Below are 18,123 nucleotides of genomic sequence, written 5' to 3' on the forward strand. Positions count from 1 at the left end.
TTTTTTTAATACTAATTCTTGATCAAGATGAAAACCAAACAAACTGCAGCTACACGTAACACTTGCTTAAGAATACTAATGAAACAAAAAACCGTGTAAGACCTACCAAATGCTTGCCGACACCGATACAAGAGCACAATCAAACTGAACACGATTTGCAAACAAGGAAGAACAATAACATTGCAACTTGTGAGCACTACCAATAACGAATTCGAGAAACGATTGTAAGATTCACAAATCAGAATCACCAACTTAATAGAGATTATCGACAAATCAGAACCACCAACTTAATAGAGATTATCGACAAATCAGAATCACCAACTTAATAGAGATTATCGAGAATCAAGATCTGCTAAGATGATTTTCAGAGCGACCCGGTGTCGCCGAATAAAGCCAATATTAACCTAAAACTCATAAGTTTGATCTAAAACCTAATAATACCATGTCAATAATTCTTGGTTTCATGCCTTTCTCAATGTTATTTCTTGTATAAATAGAGTTTACAGGGTTATACATGTATTTACACTAAATAATTACATTTAACGAGAACAAATCAATTTCTGATTTGTTTCCCTTATTCTAAGAACAAACCCTTATTCTAGGAACAAACTAATTCTTATTCACACTAACCGTAAATACCATAGCATATCATTATCATCATTATTAAAACTAAAAAAGATTTAAATCTAAAACTTATTTGTTTGGAAGGTCGTAAATATTCATCTCCAAGGTCGAAGTCATGAAGTCCTTCACTCTCTTAAGCATTGCCCGCCGTCTTGCCCAAATTCAAATTCTGAAAGACAAAATGAATAAAAAAGTTAGTTTAATAATGTTTCTCTTGAGCTAACTTATTGACTGACATCAAACTACAAGAAAGATTTGGGACATGAAGGACAAATGTAAAATTAGACTTGGAGACAACACAATTGAACCTTTACACGTGATACCTAAAAAGGAGCTATCTACGACTTCTATTTTAGAACCTTAGTGCATGTTCCTTTTTGAGCTATAGACCACGAATGAGCTAAGTCGAGAAGTTTTTACAATTTTTTTCCAAAGTGAATAGCAGCAGGCAGTTGTCATAATATAGCAGTTTTTACAATTTTTTTATTTGTTCCGAAGTGAATGGCTTGTAAAGTGAGAGGTGTGTCTCTATATAAACTATATTTTTTTTTGCTTTCGTATATAAAATATTTTAGATTCTATGTGATACTTGAATTTTTCCAATTATAGTATATTCATCATTTCTTTTTTTTTTGGTTCTATGTGAAAGAACAAGTAAGATTAATAAATCAAATGAGAAAAATAATAAACCTTACCTCCAATCATGTATGAATGTAGTGTCATTGTTTCTTCTAAACTTTTGATCTCTCGTAAATAGAATGAAGGGGATGAATGCAAGCTTAGTCACCAAACGCTCTTTTTGGGCTTCATTCTACAGTCAAGAATAAAAACTCACATATTTTATAACTAATCAAGAGTGTAGATCCAAGTCTTACACACTCATACCTGAATAAAATAATTAATGTGAGACTGTATGAGCTACTTATATACTAACCTTATAATTGTGAATTTCAAACTTCACACCAACATTTGCCTTCATTATGATTTATTGTATTCTTGTATAACCTCATTCACATCTGCAACATCGGAAAATTTGACATTGTCCACTGAAATGTTTTGAAGCCTTGGTGTGTATAATATTCCATCAGGCCAAAAGGTTTTCATCTTTGGGCAATTTTGAATGAATAAATTTTCCCATTTTGGAAGTTCAACATAGGAAGGGTAAGAGCTTCGACAAAAATGTTTGAGGCTGGGCAGCTTTCTTAGTTCAATTGTGACCAATGATGGGAATATGATCTTCTCAGCCTTCTTTTGTTGTTGCGAACAATTGAGAGAATTAGAATTATTCTTAATGATGCCCTCAATCTGATCGCATTCATACACTCTAATCAAATACAAATCTGGAAGGCTTGTGGCTATGGAAATATCCACAAACACATATTTCAAAGCATTGCATTTTTCTATACCAATATATTGAAGTCTCTGAAAGGCTAAACTCTGACCAAGATTTTTCCAAATGTACCTCAATTTTGGAAGAGAAAACAAGCATATGGTCTCTAACTCGTATAGCATACCATCATCATTCAATTCAAATATCTCTTCTAAGAACTCACATTCATGAAAGTAGATATGCTTCGTGTGGGAGATTATGTGCATCATGTTTGATGGGATGAAATTCAATAGCTTGTGATTGTTTACAATACCTAGATTTGATACTCTTTTGATGTAGTCAACAAGCTCTGCCTCAATATTGCTAAATGTTTCTAATTTTCCCAACTCCACCTGCACATAACATACGAGCACGTCATGTCGTCTAATTTCGAAATAAATTATAATGTTCAAGTTGGGGGACTTCATGTGTGTATACCTTGAATTTCTCTGAATTTAGAAGATAATATATAGTCAAATTAAGGTCACCAAATGTGTTCATATCAGTCCACGTGCCTTCAACTTGATGAAGGTTAGGTGTGTTTACAATAATATTTCCATGGGGAAATGTTCCCATATTACAACACTCTTGAATTGAGGAGACCATGATGTTGTAGTCATATGTTCCGGAACAAAAACACTTGAGCTTCGGAACTTCAGAAAGAATCAACATCCCTAATTTAGGAAATGTAATTTGAATCTTGCTAATGATTTCATCCTCTCCATTGGTACACCATGGGAGATCATAGTCATAGTCAATTGAACAAACACATTCCAAATTAGGAAGACACCTAAGTATTAACACCACCAAATTGGGAAATAAATTCTTGAACTTGTTTCCTCCTTCAATATTTCCATCTTCCTTTGTTATTATCTTCTCCATAATTTTACAATCCTTGACTATTAGAGTAAGAAGTTGCCCAAGACTTTTGGCCATAGAATGGGAGAACAAACTCTTTAAATTGTGGCAATATGAAACCCCAATAGATGTTAGCTTATGGAAGCTTACAATCTCATTAAATGTGTTGATATTTATATTTATATTTGAGATATCGAGGTTTCCTCCATAATACCACACGGCCCCATTCAACATATTTGATCCTTGTGATTCCACCTACAAAATATTCATAAATGTATTTTCCAAAACGATTAGTGAAACAATTATTAACTAATGATAAAATTTAGATATTCTAAGATGTGACATACAAATGCTTTAAATCCTCGTATAGTGGAATTGATGTCTCTCTTATGCATATACTCTATGTAAATGAAACCAATCATCATGGTGACCTTCTCAAGCTTTGGTATATTTGAAAATCCTTGTGAAAAAACATCTACATTGGGACAATCTTTAATTTCCACATCTTGCAATGATGGGAAAAAGAAATTATAGGAACTTAGGCAAAAGGCCTTAAGGTTTGGTAGCTTCCAAAAAATGAGATGTTTTAACTTGCCCAACACAATCTTATTTGAAGTTGCTTCTATCTTTTCTTGAGATACTATTTCTTGCATGTTCTGGCAATTTCGTACTTCTAACTTCTCAAGTTGTTCAAGACTACTCAAGGATGAATGAGAGAACAATATGCTAATTTTGTTACAAGTATCTATGAGCAAAGAAGTTAAGTTTGGAAACAAGGACTCATCCATGAATGGATGGCTGCTTATCCTTTCGTGATCATCCACACATCCAACCTACAAAATTAAAATCAAAAAATCATTTTGCTAAATATGCATGCAGTTTCCTTCTATATGTTTGAGAAGGGTAAATAATTCCACTACGCACCTTGTGTTGTTGTTTGTCTTGGGATTCATATAATCCCGAAAAATAAAATCTCATGAGATTTGGAAGCTCTTCCAAGTGAAGAACCTCTAGTTGAGTAAAATATTTTATCGTGTCCCGCCTCTCTTCTCTTTTAGCCATAATGGATTTTAACTTGTCACACTTTCCAATTTTGATGGTTTTCAGGTATGACAAAACTAGGAAATTGAATTTTTCTTCGTCAAAAAATATTACATCCAACAAATCACATTTCTCAATGTTTAGTTCTTCAAGAGCACGCATATGACATTTTACTTTCTTGGGATTCATTTCAAAAAGGGAATGTATATCATCCTCTAATGCTCGAATTACTGATGCTTCCTGCTAACAAACAAATATTAATTAGGATTAAAGACTAAATGCACAAGGGTTAAATGTAATGCAAGGAAATTTCATACCTTATTAATTCTCTTATTTGTGGTTCTTTTACGAGTAAACTTGGGTAGAAATGGCGCACATTCTATAGGGGTCCAAGTAGAAGAGCTTGAATTATCTTCTATATTCAATGAATTTGTGTCTTTGTCTTGATTTGCAGGGATATAGGTTGGTAATAAAGATATCTCTAACATAGGACAACCAACAATCTCAAAATTCCTCAAGGATGGACATTCTAACTCAACAGAGTCTAAATAAACATTCACAAGTTTTGGAAGATTCAAAAGTGATAAATAACATAGTTTACCAAACCCGTTCATTATCACATGTTCTTTGATATTGTCATCCTCTTTATCATCTCTTCTCCAAACCACTATGTTCTCGATCATTTCACAATCTCTTACTTCTAACTTCTCAAGATTTGAAATTGCTTTAACAATGACAGAGGTAAATACATATTTCAAAGAGTTGCACCTTGAGATTTTTAGAAATCTTAAATTATGAAAACCTCTGACACTACACGGAACATTCCCCCAAACATATAGCAAATGATCCATGTTTGATATATCAAGTTCTTTTAGCAGAGGAAACAAAATACCATTTTCGATGACTTCCGGATTACCTTCCAAGTCAAATACCATCTCAATGGAAACACAATCACGTAGCAGTATTGTTTCCAATTTTGGAAATTGTTTCATCCAATCAAAAGAAAACAACTTGGCACTAGCTGACAATGGTCCATGACCAACTGAATCTGAATGATTGGTGGTATAACTCAGTCCCTGGACACGTGTAACAAAATTTAACTTCAATTCTTCATTGCATTTTAAATGGCACAAATATTTAACAAAAAAAGTCATCAAAAAAATGAATAATAACTAACAAAATATATTTACTCACATGATGAATTGATTGAGAGTTACTGAATCCAATCAACTTTTGAAGGCACTTCAACTCCATTTTTTCTAAATATGAGAATTCCATCATTGCTTCATTGGTTTCACAATGATCAGGTACCTGAATTACTGTCCTCATACTAACAAGATTCTCTAGACACATCGATTCGATCAATGGTAAGTTAGACCGTGGAGCATAGAAATCTATGACACACTCAAGATCGGAGCAGGAGCCAAGCCTTAAATCTTTCACACATTGGAGACCATGCTCATCTAATTCAGATATGACATTTTTCAAGTCCTTCACTTTCTCTAATATGAGAATTTCACATTTCTTGATGAGTTGCATGATCATCATACTACTCTTAACAGAGTTGTAACCTAAAGCTCTTAACTGTATCATATTTGACTCCAAATATCCATGGCGTTCATAAGGAGCAGAAGGAACTACATAAACCCAAAACTTTTTTAGGCTTCTAAAAATTAGATCGCCATGTAAAAAATCGAGTTTACTTAGTTTGATCTCAAGAACTTTTAACTGGACCGAAAGATTTCTTAAGTCTTCGAGAAATTCTTTGTTTAGCAACCAAGGAAAATTGTTTATGCTAAAATAAAGTTCTTCCAACAATGTTAGCCTTGTGAAAATATTTGTAGCAATGAAGTTAAGATGATTACATCCTGTCAAATCCAATAATTTGAGATATATCAGATTCCCAATTTCAGATGGAAGCTCTTTGATATTGGAGTTGGCAAAGCTTAGGATTTCTAGTCTCATGACCTCATTACCAATTACAGATATATCTCCAACGTGACATCCTTCAAGTTGCAACGTGCGAAGGTTTCTCGAGGCATGAAAAAATGATGATATTATTGGAATGCACAAATTTGTAATATTTACAACTTTGAGTTTAGTCATTCCGTGGATGAAGTTATCTGGCAATGAGATAATATCACATTCTTCCCCTTGTGTTCGCACCTGTATAAGTTCTAGTGTTGGACATTCTAAGTTATCTTCTGAATCAATCTTTGCATCCAAAATGATCGACATTCTAAGCCATTTTCCTTGTTTTTGTTTAACCTGCTTCAATCTGGCATTACTCTGCACCCATATCCCATGTTCTTTTGTGGAAGAAATTTTGAGGACAACGTCACGCACAACATCATGCATCTTTACACACCCTTGCTTTTCACTGTCTAACAATAAGAAACATTTTTTCAGATTGTTCACTAAACAATTTACATGATTTCTTATTTTCCAAACTGCATCATTTTCCTCAAACAACCCCAAGCCCATCCCATGACGTAATAGATTTTCAACAGAAATGTCAAAGTCCTCTGGAAACAAACCACAAAGAAAAAGGAAAGACATGTGTTCTTCACTACCCAAAAATTTTAAGCTAACCTCAATACGTGAATATAAATATTCTTGTATGTCGTTAGAGAAGGGTGATGATTGGGAGTATCTCAATTGTTGAAGTGCGTCTTCCCAAGAAATCTTTTCCTCGGCGCGAAGAGCTCTCGCAACAGTTGCAATAGCAAGGGGCAAGCCACCACATTCATTTGCAACCTCTCTTGCTATTGGTTCGATATCATGTTTGTTTACAATATTTCCTGCCATTTCTTGAAATAGGCTCCAAGCTTCATCCTTTTGCAATACAGAGACTTGTACATTCTCTTGGCTTCCCATCTTTTCACACACTTTTACATTCCTCGATGTGAATAAGATTTTTATACCCTTCTGGTGACTTTGAGAAGAAAGTCCCATTAACTCAAAGTTAAGATCTTGCCACACATCATCTAGGACTATTAGAACCTTTACCTTCTCATTGTCAAATTCCTTCAACTTCTCATGTATTTCCCTACCCCTTCTATCTATATGACTCTGCGAGTTAAACTCCATTCTTAAACCATCAGCAATTTGTTTTTGGATTATTTCATAGTTAGGGTTTTGGGAAACTGAAGCCATTGCAACATTATCAAATAATTTATTTTCTACAATTTTGATTAGTTCTTTTACCAATGTGGTTTTTCCCACTCCGGCCATCCCACAAATGCTAATCCTTTTGAATTGATCATCCTTCAGCTTCTCTATGACTTTATTCATAATTTGATTTCTGGACTCTAGACTCTTAACATCATTGTTTGTGAAGGTTGACCTAAGTGCTGGTGGAGGTTTAGGATATGATAAAGATGGAAGTTTGCTTCCTTCCTCTATCAATTTTGTAATATCTTCTATTTTTATAGTGGCTTGCTTACCTTGAGAGTAATTCAATGCCAAATCTGAACATTGTCCACCAAAGCATTTCTTGTTATTATTATTAACTCTATTTTTGTAGAAGCTTTGTAACTCAACTTCAATTTCTTCCACACGTGAAAGCCAATTTGAAATGTTAGGTGGAATTTGATTTCCTTTTGAGTTTTCTGCAACCATCCATGCTTGCCACGTTTGTTTCCAAGCCTTCAACTCCTCGAGTTTCTCCTTCAAATTGGCTGTAATTTTTTTGTGTTGGACCAAATATTTAAATTGCTTCAAGGTAGACTCCACTCCCAGCTCTACAAGTTTCGAGATAGCTCCTTTTGCTGGATCAGTAACAAAATCCATCTTCTTTAGCCTTAAATGGCGGTGTTCTTAAATTATCATATCATGCATGTAAAATAATATCAAACAAGAAAAAATTAGAAGGAACTAGTGTATGAATATATAGACGCCGAGAATGATAAATTTTGTGCGAAAAAATGCATGCATCTAAATAGATGTCAAGAAATAAAGTTGTACTTTCGAACAATAAATTAATTGAGTGTGAAAGAATATGGCATAAGAGATAAAAAGACCGGTATGGAACTACAACATGCATTGAGAGAAGACTTTAGAAAATTAATTTTGACAAGCTTCCAAGTCTTTTTTCACTCTCTTTAGCTTACACGCAAACAAAAAAAAAAAACAATACTACTTATAAATGTAATTCTTCTCATCTTCTAGGCTGAAAAACATTCTACAAAACAATATGAGGGAATTGCTCTCAACAAAACCTAAAGGTAAAAACTTGCTCTCAATTTAACATTGATAAAAACCACAGTTTTTTCTACACAAACAAATCGCAATTTTGTATCTCAACATATAATAGAAGATCATACAATCCAGATTACAAGTCAGTATATAAATTATAAATAATCACATTTGTTGATTTGAGGTTGGACGACCCAAATCTGTAACTGCGTATAGGAAATCCAAAGTTGAGTGCGTGAACACAAATTTGACTCCATTTTAACTTTTAAGAATATTATTTCTAAATATTAGGGGTGTTCAAAAATATGGTTAACTGAATTTTATACTTGAACTGAACTACATTGCATCATGAAAAAATTTAACCATTTAAATGGTTAATGAATTGAACCATTTAATATAAACAATTTAAATCCAGTTTAAAACTCGTTCAGAACAAATTTCCTTTTATAAACTGATTTAATTATATAAATTATTTATTCATAAAAAATAAAAAATAATAATAGTTTTTTTCAAAAATTTTAATCCAAAAAAGAAAAATATAAATTTAGGGGAAAATCTGAAAATAATGAAAAATTGAAAATAATTTGTTTCCTGAAAACTATAAAAAAAGGGAAAATGTTATTTTTAAATAAAAAAATTGAAAAATTAAATTTCAACGATAAAAAAAAATAACTTAATTTTTTAGAATAAATATTCTACATATATTTATTTTCAGTATACAATTTTTTAAATTTAAAAAAATTGGTATTAAAACTATTTTAGATATATTTGGTGCTTAAACTCATCTGTTATACGAGGCCAAGCATAGGATCATTGTCAAAGAGAGGCCTTAAGAAGAGTTTCTAAGATTCTCAAAGATGAACTTGACTTGGTATTTGCAATGTTTATTCAAAGTCTACTTACTAAGATGTTTTATTTATAAGAATATTTTTTTACGATCAAATATGTAAACCACTTTTACCATAACTTTTTAAGTGATTAATGCACTTTAAATAAATTGTTCATCGCTTATCAAAAAAATAATACTAATAAATTGACTATCATGTTGTATAGTAGATAGATATATGGTGCCGAAACTCAATAACTACTAACATTTCTAAATTTCATTAACCATAAATTTAAAATTTATAAATTGTAAATTTCAGATACGACAAGTAGATTTAAAAGTTATAACAAATGAGTCTAAGCGCACTTATATACAAAATGGCACCAAAAAATTCTAATAATGGAAAAAGGAATATGCACTGACAGTGTAAAATATTTTTACACTGTCAACCAATCACAACCATGTATTCAATTAAATTACAATTTTAATTAAAAAAATTAATATGACATGACAAGTGTAACGATTTTGATTGGATGTATATGTAAAGTTTGTTTACACTGTCACTGCAATACCTTTAATATATATATATATATATATATATATATATATATATATATATATATATATATATATATATATATATATATATATATATATATATATATATATATATATATATATATATATATATATATATATATATATATATATATATATATATATCATTACTTTTGTAGAAAATAAACAAATAAAACATTGACAACAATATGTTATTTTAGTATCATTACTTTTGTAGAAAATAAACAAATAAAACATGAAAAATAAAACATTGACAACAATATGTTATTTTAGTATGAAATAAAGAATGTTAGAAAATCTTACCGGAAGAAGCTCTTTGTGTTTGGAAAAGACGGATGTTGGTTATCACAGTTGTAGACAACTGATATTCAAGAAAAATTACTAATGATTAGATCAAACTGGTCTGTAGTTTAATAATAATAATAATAATAATAATAATAATAATAATAATAATAATAATAATAATAATAATAATAATAATAATAATAATAATAATAATAATAATAATAATAATAATAATTACCAAACACTTACCAATTAGAACAAATACTTCAAAGAAAGTATATATTATAGAACTTTTGAACAAATGATACAACTTGGATGATTAACATAAGAGAAAGGTAAGATGATATATATAAACTTAATTAGATTCCAATACTTTGTCCATCATAGAAGTAAATTATGGCCAAAGAAAAACATCATATGTGAATGAAATGTGTGAAATGGTATACATAAATTTAATCAGATTCCAATACTTTATAAAACACACAGGCAAAGTACGACCAAAGAAAACATCAATAAGTTAAGCATATACAATCTCTCGTACTATGGTTTTTTTCTTTCTTATAAGCCTCTTTCATACTTTAGTTATATGTGGAATCTAATCATGTGAAAGAAATGAAGTAATGTTCTTAGTTTTTAGCATTTTCTTTAAGAAAAAAAAGCATACTTTTGTTTGTACATTTGAATCTTATCGTTGCTTTATTTTGCATTTTATATGCTTTTCTTGACACCAAAATAATGGAATAAGAGTCATTAGTATTTGATCTACAAGTGACATGAATGGGATAGTTTTATGGTAATATCATGAGCTAAAATCCTGTCAGTACATTTTCTAATCCGCTTGATTCTTTTCTGTGTATCCAACAAAACAAAAACATCAAAATTTAAACAAAATAACAATAAGAAAATAAATTAGGAAGAAGAAAAAGAAGGGTAAGTATTGATCTCATACACAATTTACCCGCGTTCCACAACAAAATTTCCTTCCATCTTACTCTCCCATCATTAAATAATAAATTCTTACTATATACGCATGGTTGATCCATAATATATTATTATTATTGTATATAATAATTTTAAACTTCAAAATTTTAGATTATTGATTTTTTTTTTGGAATTTTTTTAAATGATTTTATTTAAGTAATTATTATATTTAGTTTTATAAACAGATATTTGAGAAAAAGTTAAATTTTAAGAATAATATAAGGATCACTTTATTATGTTTATAGGATTTTTTTCTAATGAGTTTATTCAAATATTATTTTATATACGAGTTTATTACCATATTCAAATATTATTATAGAGTTTTCATCGATTGATAATGTCCTTAATATAGTAAAATGAAGTTTTCATTTCTTTTAGAGTTACAATTTGAAATGATAAATAATTATAAATAGTGAGAAAAATATTTTAATATTTTTAATAAGTCATTAATGGTTTAATAGGAATGTAGGTTAGTATTACAATCAGAAAGAAATAAATAAGAAACAAAACTTCATACAAATTAAAATGATGATTAAATATTGTCAATATGCACTAATTATAGTGTAAGAATCTTGATTGTTAGAAATAATTTGTCATAAACGAATAGAATTTGTTTATAAAGAATAACAACACCAACGATTGGATGTTGCTATACCACAAAATTGAAATTAACATAAACATATATATTATTGTTTTTAGAATTTAGATTCTCTAGATGATTGCAAGAGACGTATATTTCAAAATTGATGCTACAATTTTTGTTTGTAGGAGCTTGTGCCAATTAGACTCTCATTCAAATTGCAAAACCTGCAAAATTATAATTAAAAATTATATTACAAAATATATTTGAATATGATCGAAATAATATATATATCGTATGAGAATGCCTTTTTTATATGAGAATAGGAGAATGAATCTGAACCATTGAATTTTAAAATAAATGGTGGAGATTATGGGTGAATATTTTTTTTTCTCTCTCCTACATTTTGAAATAAATGATGTAGGAGAGAGAGAAAAAGATATATATATATATATATATATATATATATATATATATATATATATTAATTTTTGCAATAATTATAATGATTATAACTAATTTTTGTTTCAAAAATAAATTGTAATTAAAATACAATGATGATAATATTAAAAACTAAAAAAGAAAAAAATTATATAAGTTAGTAATTATTATTGAAATACATTTTCAATGAAATAAATCGAGTAAGAATATAATGATTTGTTAATTTATATAAATTTTGAATTACTACATTTTCTAAAAATATGTGTAATGCGGATATTAAAAACTTTATTGATATTAACTGAAAAATATTGTTTGTAAATTGTAAAAATAATATTAGATCAAAATATAACTTTAAACATTTTTTTATCACTTCAAAATTCAATATCTCTAATTTCTTTACTAATAAAACTTATATTTGTGGAATAATAAAGTTATCTATTCTCTAAAAATAACATATATTAAAATACAATGATTAAAAAATATTTTATATCATATTATAAAATATTAAAATAAAATGTTAATAAATTTTAAATTATTATATCAGTTAATCTTTAGTTCTTTTTCAAATTATCACTTTTATAATATTTTTTCTACTTCAATTCTTTAACACACACACACAAAGTTCTTTCAAAGTGTTCGTTTTGGTGGAAGGATGTTTTAAAAAAAAATCTTCTTCTTCTCTTGACCCTATTGTTGATTTGTGTAGGTTTTTCGTTCATAATGGTTATTCTACTCCGTTTTGCGAGGCTAGGTGGTTGTATGATTTTACTTTGAAAGATATGTTCCCGGATTTATATGACATTTCTCGGTTGAAGTTTGTTTCGGTGGCGGCCATGGGAGGGTGGAATGGTGGAGTGTGGATTTAGGGAGATTTCGGTATATCCGAGGTAGAGGTGGAAGAATTTTGTTTGGAGGAGGTGTATGCGGACTTTAAAGGGAGGGTGGTGGGGTTTAGAGGTTGGTTGGAGGGAAATGATTCCGTTGTGTGGAATAACTCCGAGGATAAGGTTTTTTCGGTAGCTTCTTGTTACAATTTCTATAACAAACTTCGCATTCATTATGGCCCCCTAATAGGAATGATGGAGCTTTTGGGTTGTTGTGGAAATTGGAAGTACCTTTCAAAATCAAGGCCTTCGGTTGGAGATTATTCCTTAATAGGCTACCGGTGAAAGATTTGTTGAAGATCCGAGGTATTTCTATCTCTTTGGATGATTCAAAGTGCTTGTTTTGTGGTTATATTTGGAAACTTGTAATCATTTATTTTTTAGTTGTTTGGTGGTGAAAAATATTTGGAGTGAGGTAGCTATTTGGGTTGGTAAAAGGGATACGGTAGATGATGAGTGTTTGTCGAATTTTATTGATTGGCACTTATTTTTTTCATAGAAAAAAAGTAAAAGATAGGAAGTTGGGTGTGGTATGGCTAGCTACTGTCATACCCCAATTTTTGACCATACATTTCGGTCCACTAGATCGTTTGCATATCATTCATTCATTCCCTAAGATATGAGTTCAAATAATTGACATTTTGTACAAAATCAGGGTTTTTGCATGGTTTAAGCTGGGTATATTAATTAAGCGTGATTCAAAGGTCGGCTCTAGTGGAAATAAATTAGGGTTTTCTATTTCATCGATATGGTGATCCAATTATCAATTCAATAATCATTTTGGTCATAATCGTTGGTCTTGAGTGAGTTTGTGTTTCTTCGCATTGAGAATACAAGAATAAATGTCAAATTTGCAAATGCTTGATTCAAGAATTACAAAGGATAAAGAATTACAAAGGTATCATGATAATACAAAAATCAATTCTCATTCAAGTTATCCAAAATGGAAATTTTTATTCAAGTGTTAGTTTACAAAAAAGGCTTATTTAAAATACAAGTTCCAAGTTCTAAGACCTATGCTTGAGTTACAAAATTCCATTATGCCATTCCAAAAATTACATGACAAATGTATGCTTTCGCAACAAAGGTCTTCAAGAATTCTTGAGCATCAAGTTTTGGTCAAGCTTCAATCACTTCCATCACCTTCCATGAAACAACCTTGAGTCAAAAAAGAGTAAAAAGTCATTATACAGGCCCATTTATGTTGTTCAAGCAAGATAAAAATCTGCAAAGCCCAAAACTTATGGCTCACCCAAGACTTTGATGTCCAAAAAAAAAACAACAAGAATGAGCTGCTGAGATGCCACGCTGCACCCTGTATGGGCAAAAGAAATTCAAATTCTTGAAGGACAAAACATATCACATGGGAAGAATCAGGAAATAGCATGAAAATGGCAAAAAGCAAAAGCACTGCAGTTTGAGAAAATGCTGCATTTTTCCAGATTTGTTTCCAAACCTAAACAATTTCTATCCAACCCTAAAATCAATCCCAGACCTAATGTACTATATATACATATATACTGTTTCATTGAGGGGATTCAGATCGGCAGCCACAAAAAAAAAAGACTCAGAAAACTCTTCACTCACCTCACCAAAGGCTCTCTACTCTCAATGAATCAATAGAGTTTCACACTGAAACTCTTTTTTTGATTGAGCCTAAACCCCTGCACTTGACCAAACACATAGAGCTAGAAGAAGAAGCATTCGGAAACAACACACACCAGAAGAAGGTATAAAAACTTATCTGAAATGCCTTATTATTGTTGTTCTGATGTAAGCATATGAACCGAGCATCATAGTAGATTTAGAGTTGACTGTAAGATAAAGTTTCTCATCGTTGTTGTAACTTGCTTATGCATTTCTTGTTGTCATACCATGGCTGAGGTCTCTTTGTGCTCATTAATGAAAAGCCCTAAGGAGATACTAGCTAGCTAGAACTCCATGGTGCTGAGGTGATGTTGCATAATCTTGATTTATGATGCTTCTGTTTTGTACTGCTATTTGCCTTACATCATTTCATTTTGTTTTTCCTACATAAACCATTTTCAGTTTGTACAAATGTTAATATTCAGAAACTTGAATCAGGCAATATGATTTGGACTCTTTTTTCAGTTTACCAGTAGTATTTGATGGATAGAGGAAGGTTCTGCTTTGTTTAAATGTTGACAATATGTAGCTTAACCATCGACCATCAATTTCCTGCATAAACAAAAAACTGAACATAAGATGTTTTTTTTAAAAAAAGAAAACCCATTAGAAGAACTCGGTACTATTTCTTACAGAAAGAAAATCGGAATGATCCAAGCATGATCGTGAATATTAGAGTTCATATGATCTGTAAAGGAGACCGAATGAGAATCACTAACCTTGTACATAATCTCCGCGCCTTGTGATCGCGCTCCACTTGCTCGAACATATCTGTTGTGATCGATTCGGAGTCTCTCCGATTTCTCATATATTCGGTTGTCCATTTGATATCGACGCTGAGATTGTTCGTTCGTGTGGGATCTGGGCGTGTCTCTTTGAATGTTGCTTTATTTTCTTCATCTTGAATTCATTTGTGGTTGTGTCGTTTCGTGTTGGTACGAACCGCAAGTGAGAGAAACAGTGAGAGGTGAGATTAAAGGTTTATATATATTGTTGTTGTTTCTGAGAATAGTAAGAATTGAGAGAGAAAAAGCAGAGATGAGAGTGTGAAAACATTTGAGAAAGATAGAGGCACCGATGGCTTCTTTTCTTTGTCCTTTTTTTTTTGTGTCTGTTAGGATCTAGGGTTTTCTAACCCAAGTGTGTGTTAAGAGAGACGCGGATCCGGGTCATCCCTTGCCCGACCCGGTCCGATCCAAACATAAAAACCTTTTTTTGTCCAAGTTATAACTGTTTGGGCCATGTTGCATGGGCCAGCACTTCTTTACACCCCCATTTTATTTCTAACACTAGAGTTTTATTTCACTTTTGTTGTTTCTATGTTTTTTTTAATACTAGCTTTTATCTTCTAATATATATTTAAACTTCCAGAAAAAATGTGTTATATATTAAAAATTCCAAAAATATTATATTCATTTCAATCAAAAAAAAAAAACTTTGGTCCAATGCCAAATCGTTTCAAATAATTTTTCGATCCAACATCAAGTTTCCTTTTCTTCAAAAACCTTTTTAAAATTATTTCTTAATTAAATCGAAGCGATCAAGTGACAAGAAGTGCACACCTCTTGAATACCTTTGATCCTTTGAATCAAACTTTAAAATATTTCCTTAATTAAATCGAAGCGATCAAGTGACAAGAAGTGCACACCTCTTGAATACCTTTGATCCTTCGAATCAAAAACTTTTAAAATTATTTCTTAATTAAATCGAAGCGATCAAGTGACAAGAAGTGCACACCTCTTGAATACCTTTGATCCTTTGAATCAAACTTTAAAAATTCTTTCTTAATTAAATCGAAGTGATCGAGTGACAAGAAGTGCACACCTCTTGAATACCTTTGATCCTTTGAACCAAACACTAAACATCCTTCATAAAATTAACCAACAAACTCGTAGTTTTTTATTCGAACCACGATTGCTCTGACTTTCCCATTGCACGAGGGAATACGTAGGCACAAGATACAAGCGTCTTGGCGAGCACAATAATAAAAAATAAAAACCCCTTTTCTTTTATTGATTAATAAACTAAAGAACGCAAACATTACGCAAACACTCATTCATAAAACTAGCTAAATGGGTCCCATCGAGTACGATGGAGGTGAGGGGTGCTAATACCTTCCCCTTGCCTAACCGACTCCCGAACCCTAATTTGGTTGCGATGACCGTCTTATCCATTTGTTTTTATCCATGGGTTTTATTCGACATTTTCCCTTTCCTCTTTGGAATAAATAAAGATCGGTGGCGACTCTGTTCCTTTTCGAGTGTGTAGACACCTCGAGTAATTTTTAGCGCTACAGAATTGGCGACTCTGCTGGGGACAGTTAGAAATCTTAAGAGAGTCGACCCTAGTTTAGTTTGTTTTATGTTTAAGTGTTTGCCTTTGTTTGTTTACTCTTGTGTTCTTTATGTTTATTCTTATGTTCTTTATGCTTATTCTTGTGCTCATGTGTTATTTATGTTTACTCTTGTATTGTTTATGTTTCTTTACTCTTGCTTTATTGCTTGTATTTATATTGCTATATATATTCATCTGTGGGAATGGGAATGATGCTTGAGTGAAGCTCTCAACCCGAGCTTTTGAAAAACAAGAGAAAAAACATAAGTTAGGAGGTGGTTGTGTAGTGTTAGCCCCCGAAGTGCACACCTTGAATGGCTAACACGAAAACCCCACTTGGAGGAGGCCTATTCATGAGATTTTTTTCATAAGACGGTTCGCCCGTCGCATGACGAAAATCTGATTTGGCCGTTAACTCCAAGGACCTTTAGAACCCGTTTCATCTATAGAGGTTATGTATCGATCCCCAAGGTGCACTCCTTGTATGATCGGTACAATAACCTCACCTAGAGGATGCGTATTCATGAATTTGTCATAAGATGGCTCGCCTGTCGCATGGCAATATTCTGATTATGCTTGGGTGCCTCTAGGAACCATTATATCCAAAAACTGCTAGAACCAACCTTGTGAGTGGGTTTTATGGGTAGACAAAAATATAGAACTACCCTTGTTATAGAAAACCTACCCGATTAAGTTGTTATGTTACCATCCTATACCTTTATTCATACATGACATATGCATCATATCATCATATCTTTTACAAACATCAATTTTGCTTTCAGGGATTTTTTTTTACTTGAAGTTATTTGCATAGCAAGAGAAAGTAAGAATGAATTCAAACAAAAGGAAAACTCTACAATTCAAAGTCAAGTTACCAAATGTGGAAAACTTACAAGAAATTGCAAGCAAGTTATCCAATCGTTTCCAAACATCTTTAGAAGAGAAGTATGGGAAGGTTCTAGATCTTATGGCTACCACAGTTTATCCAGAGGCGATCACCGCTTTAGCACAGTTCTATGATCCTGAACTTCGTTGTTTCTTGTTCCAAGACTTTCAGTTGACCCCGACCGTAGAAGAGTTTGGGAAGATTTTTGGTATGCCTTTGAAAGGGAAAATGCCTTACACTAGTCTGGGATTTGTTCCTAAACTTGAAAACCTTGCTTCCGCTCTTCACATTGAATCTTCTGATATGAGTTCAAACTGGAAAAACAAGGGAGTTTCCTCTGGATTTTGGAGGACTTACTTGGAAAAAGAGGCAAGCAGATTAGAGAAGGCTCGTGATTGGGGTGCTCTTCGGGATGTCCTAGCCCTCCTTGTATATGGGTTAGTATTGTTCCCGACATATGAGAACTTCATTGATTCCACTGCTGTGAGTGTCTTTTGGGCTGTATTCAAAGAAGAAGCAAATCCGGTTCCTGCATTATTGGCCGATGTCTTTTTCTCCCTTTATTTGCGCCACCAACAAAAGATTGGTACT

General features: G+C 31.7%; 1 protein-coding gene across 1 annotated transcript; it reads right to left on the reverse strand.

The window, feature by feature from the left end:
- Positions 1-469: 469 nt before the first annotated feature.
- Positions 470-10,083, reverse strand: LOC131623704 (uncharacterized). The gene is made up of 10 exons (XM_058894720.1): positions 10,029-10,083; positions 9,798-9,855; positions 5,087-7,710; positions 4,210-4,968; positions 3,776-4,132; positions 3,199-3,684; positions 2,432-3,106; positions 1,559-2,346; positions 1,320-1,435; positions 470-793 (listed from the first exon to the last, which is right to left on the reverse strand). The coding sequence occupies exons 3-8, from the start codon at positions 7,682-7,684 to the stop codon at positions 1,603-1,605; spliced, it is 5,619 nt and encodes a 1,872-aa protein (XP_058750703.1). The 5' UTR covers positions 7,685-7,710; positions 9,798-9,855; positions 10,029-10,083; the 3' UTR covers positions 470-793; positions 1,320-1,435; positions 1,559-1,602.
- Positions 10,084-18,123: the final 8,040 nt, after the last annotated feature.

The sequence above is a fragment of the Vicia villosa genome, unplaced genomic scaffold, assembly GCF_029867415.1.
Source record: "Vicia villosa cultivar HV-30 ecotype Madison, WI unplaced genomic scaffold, Vvil1.0 ctg.000077F_1_1, whole genome shotgun sequence".
In the NCBI taxonomy this organism is placed as follows: Eukaryota; Viridiplantae; Streptophyta; class Magnoliopsida; order Fabales; family Fabaceae; genus Vicia; species Vicia villosa.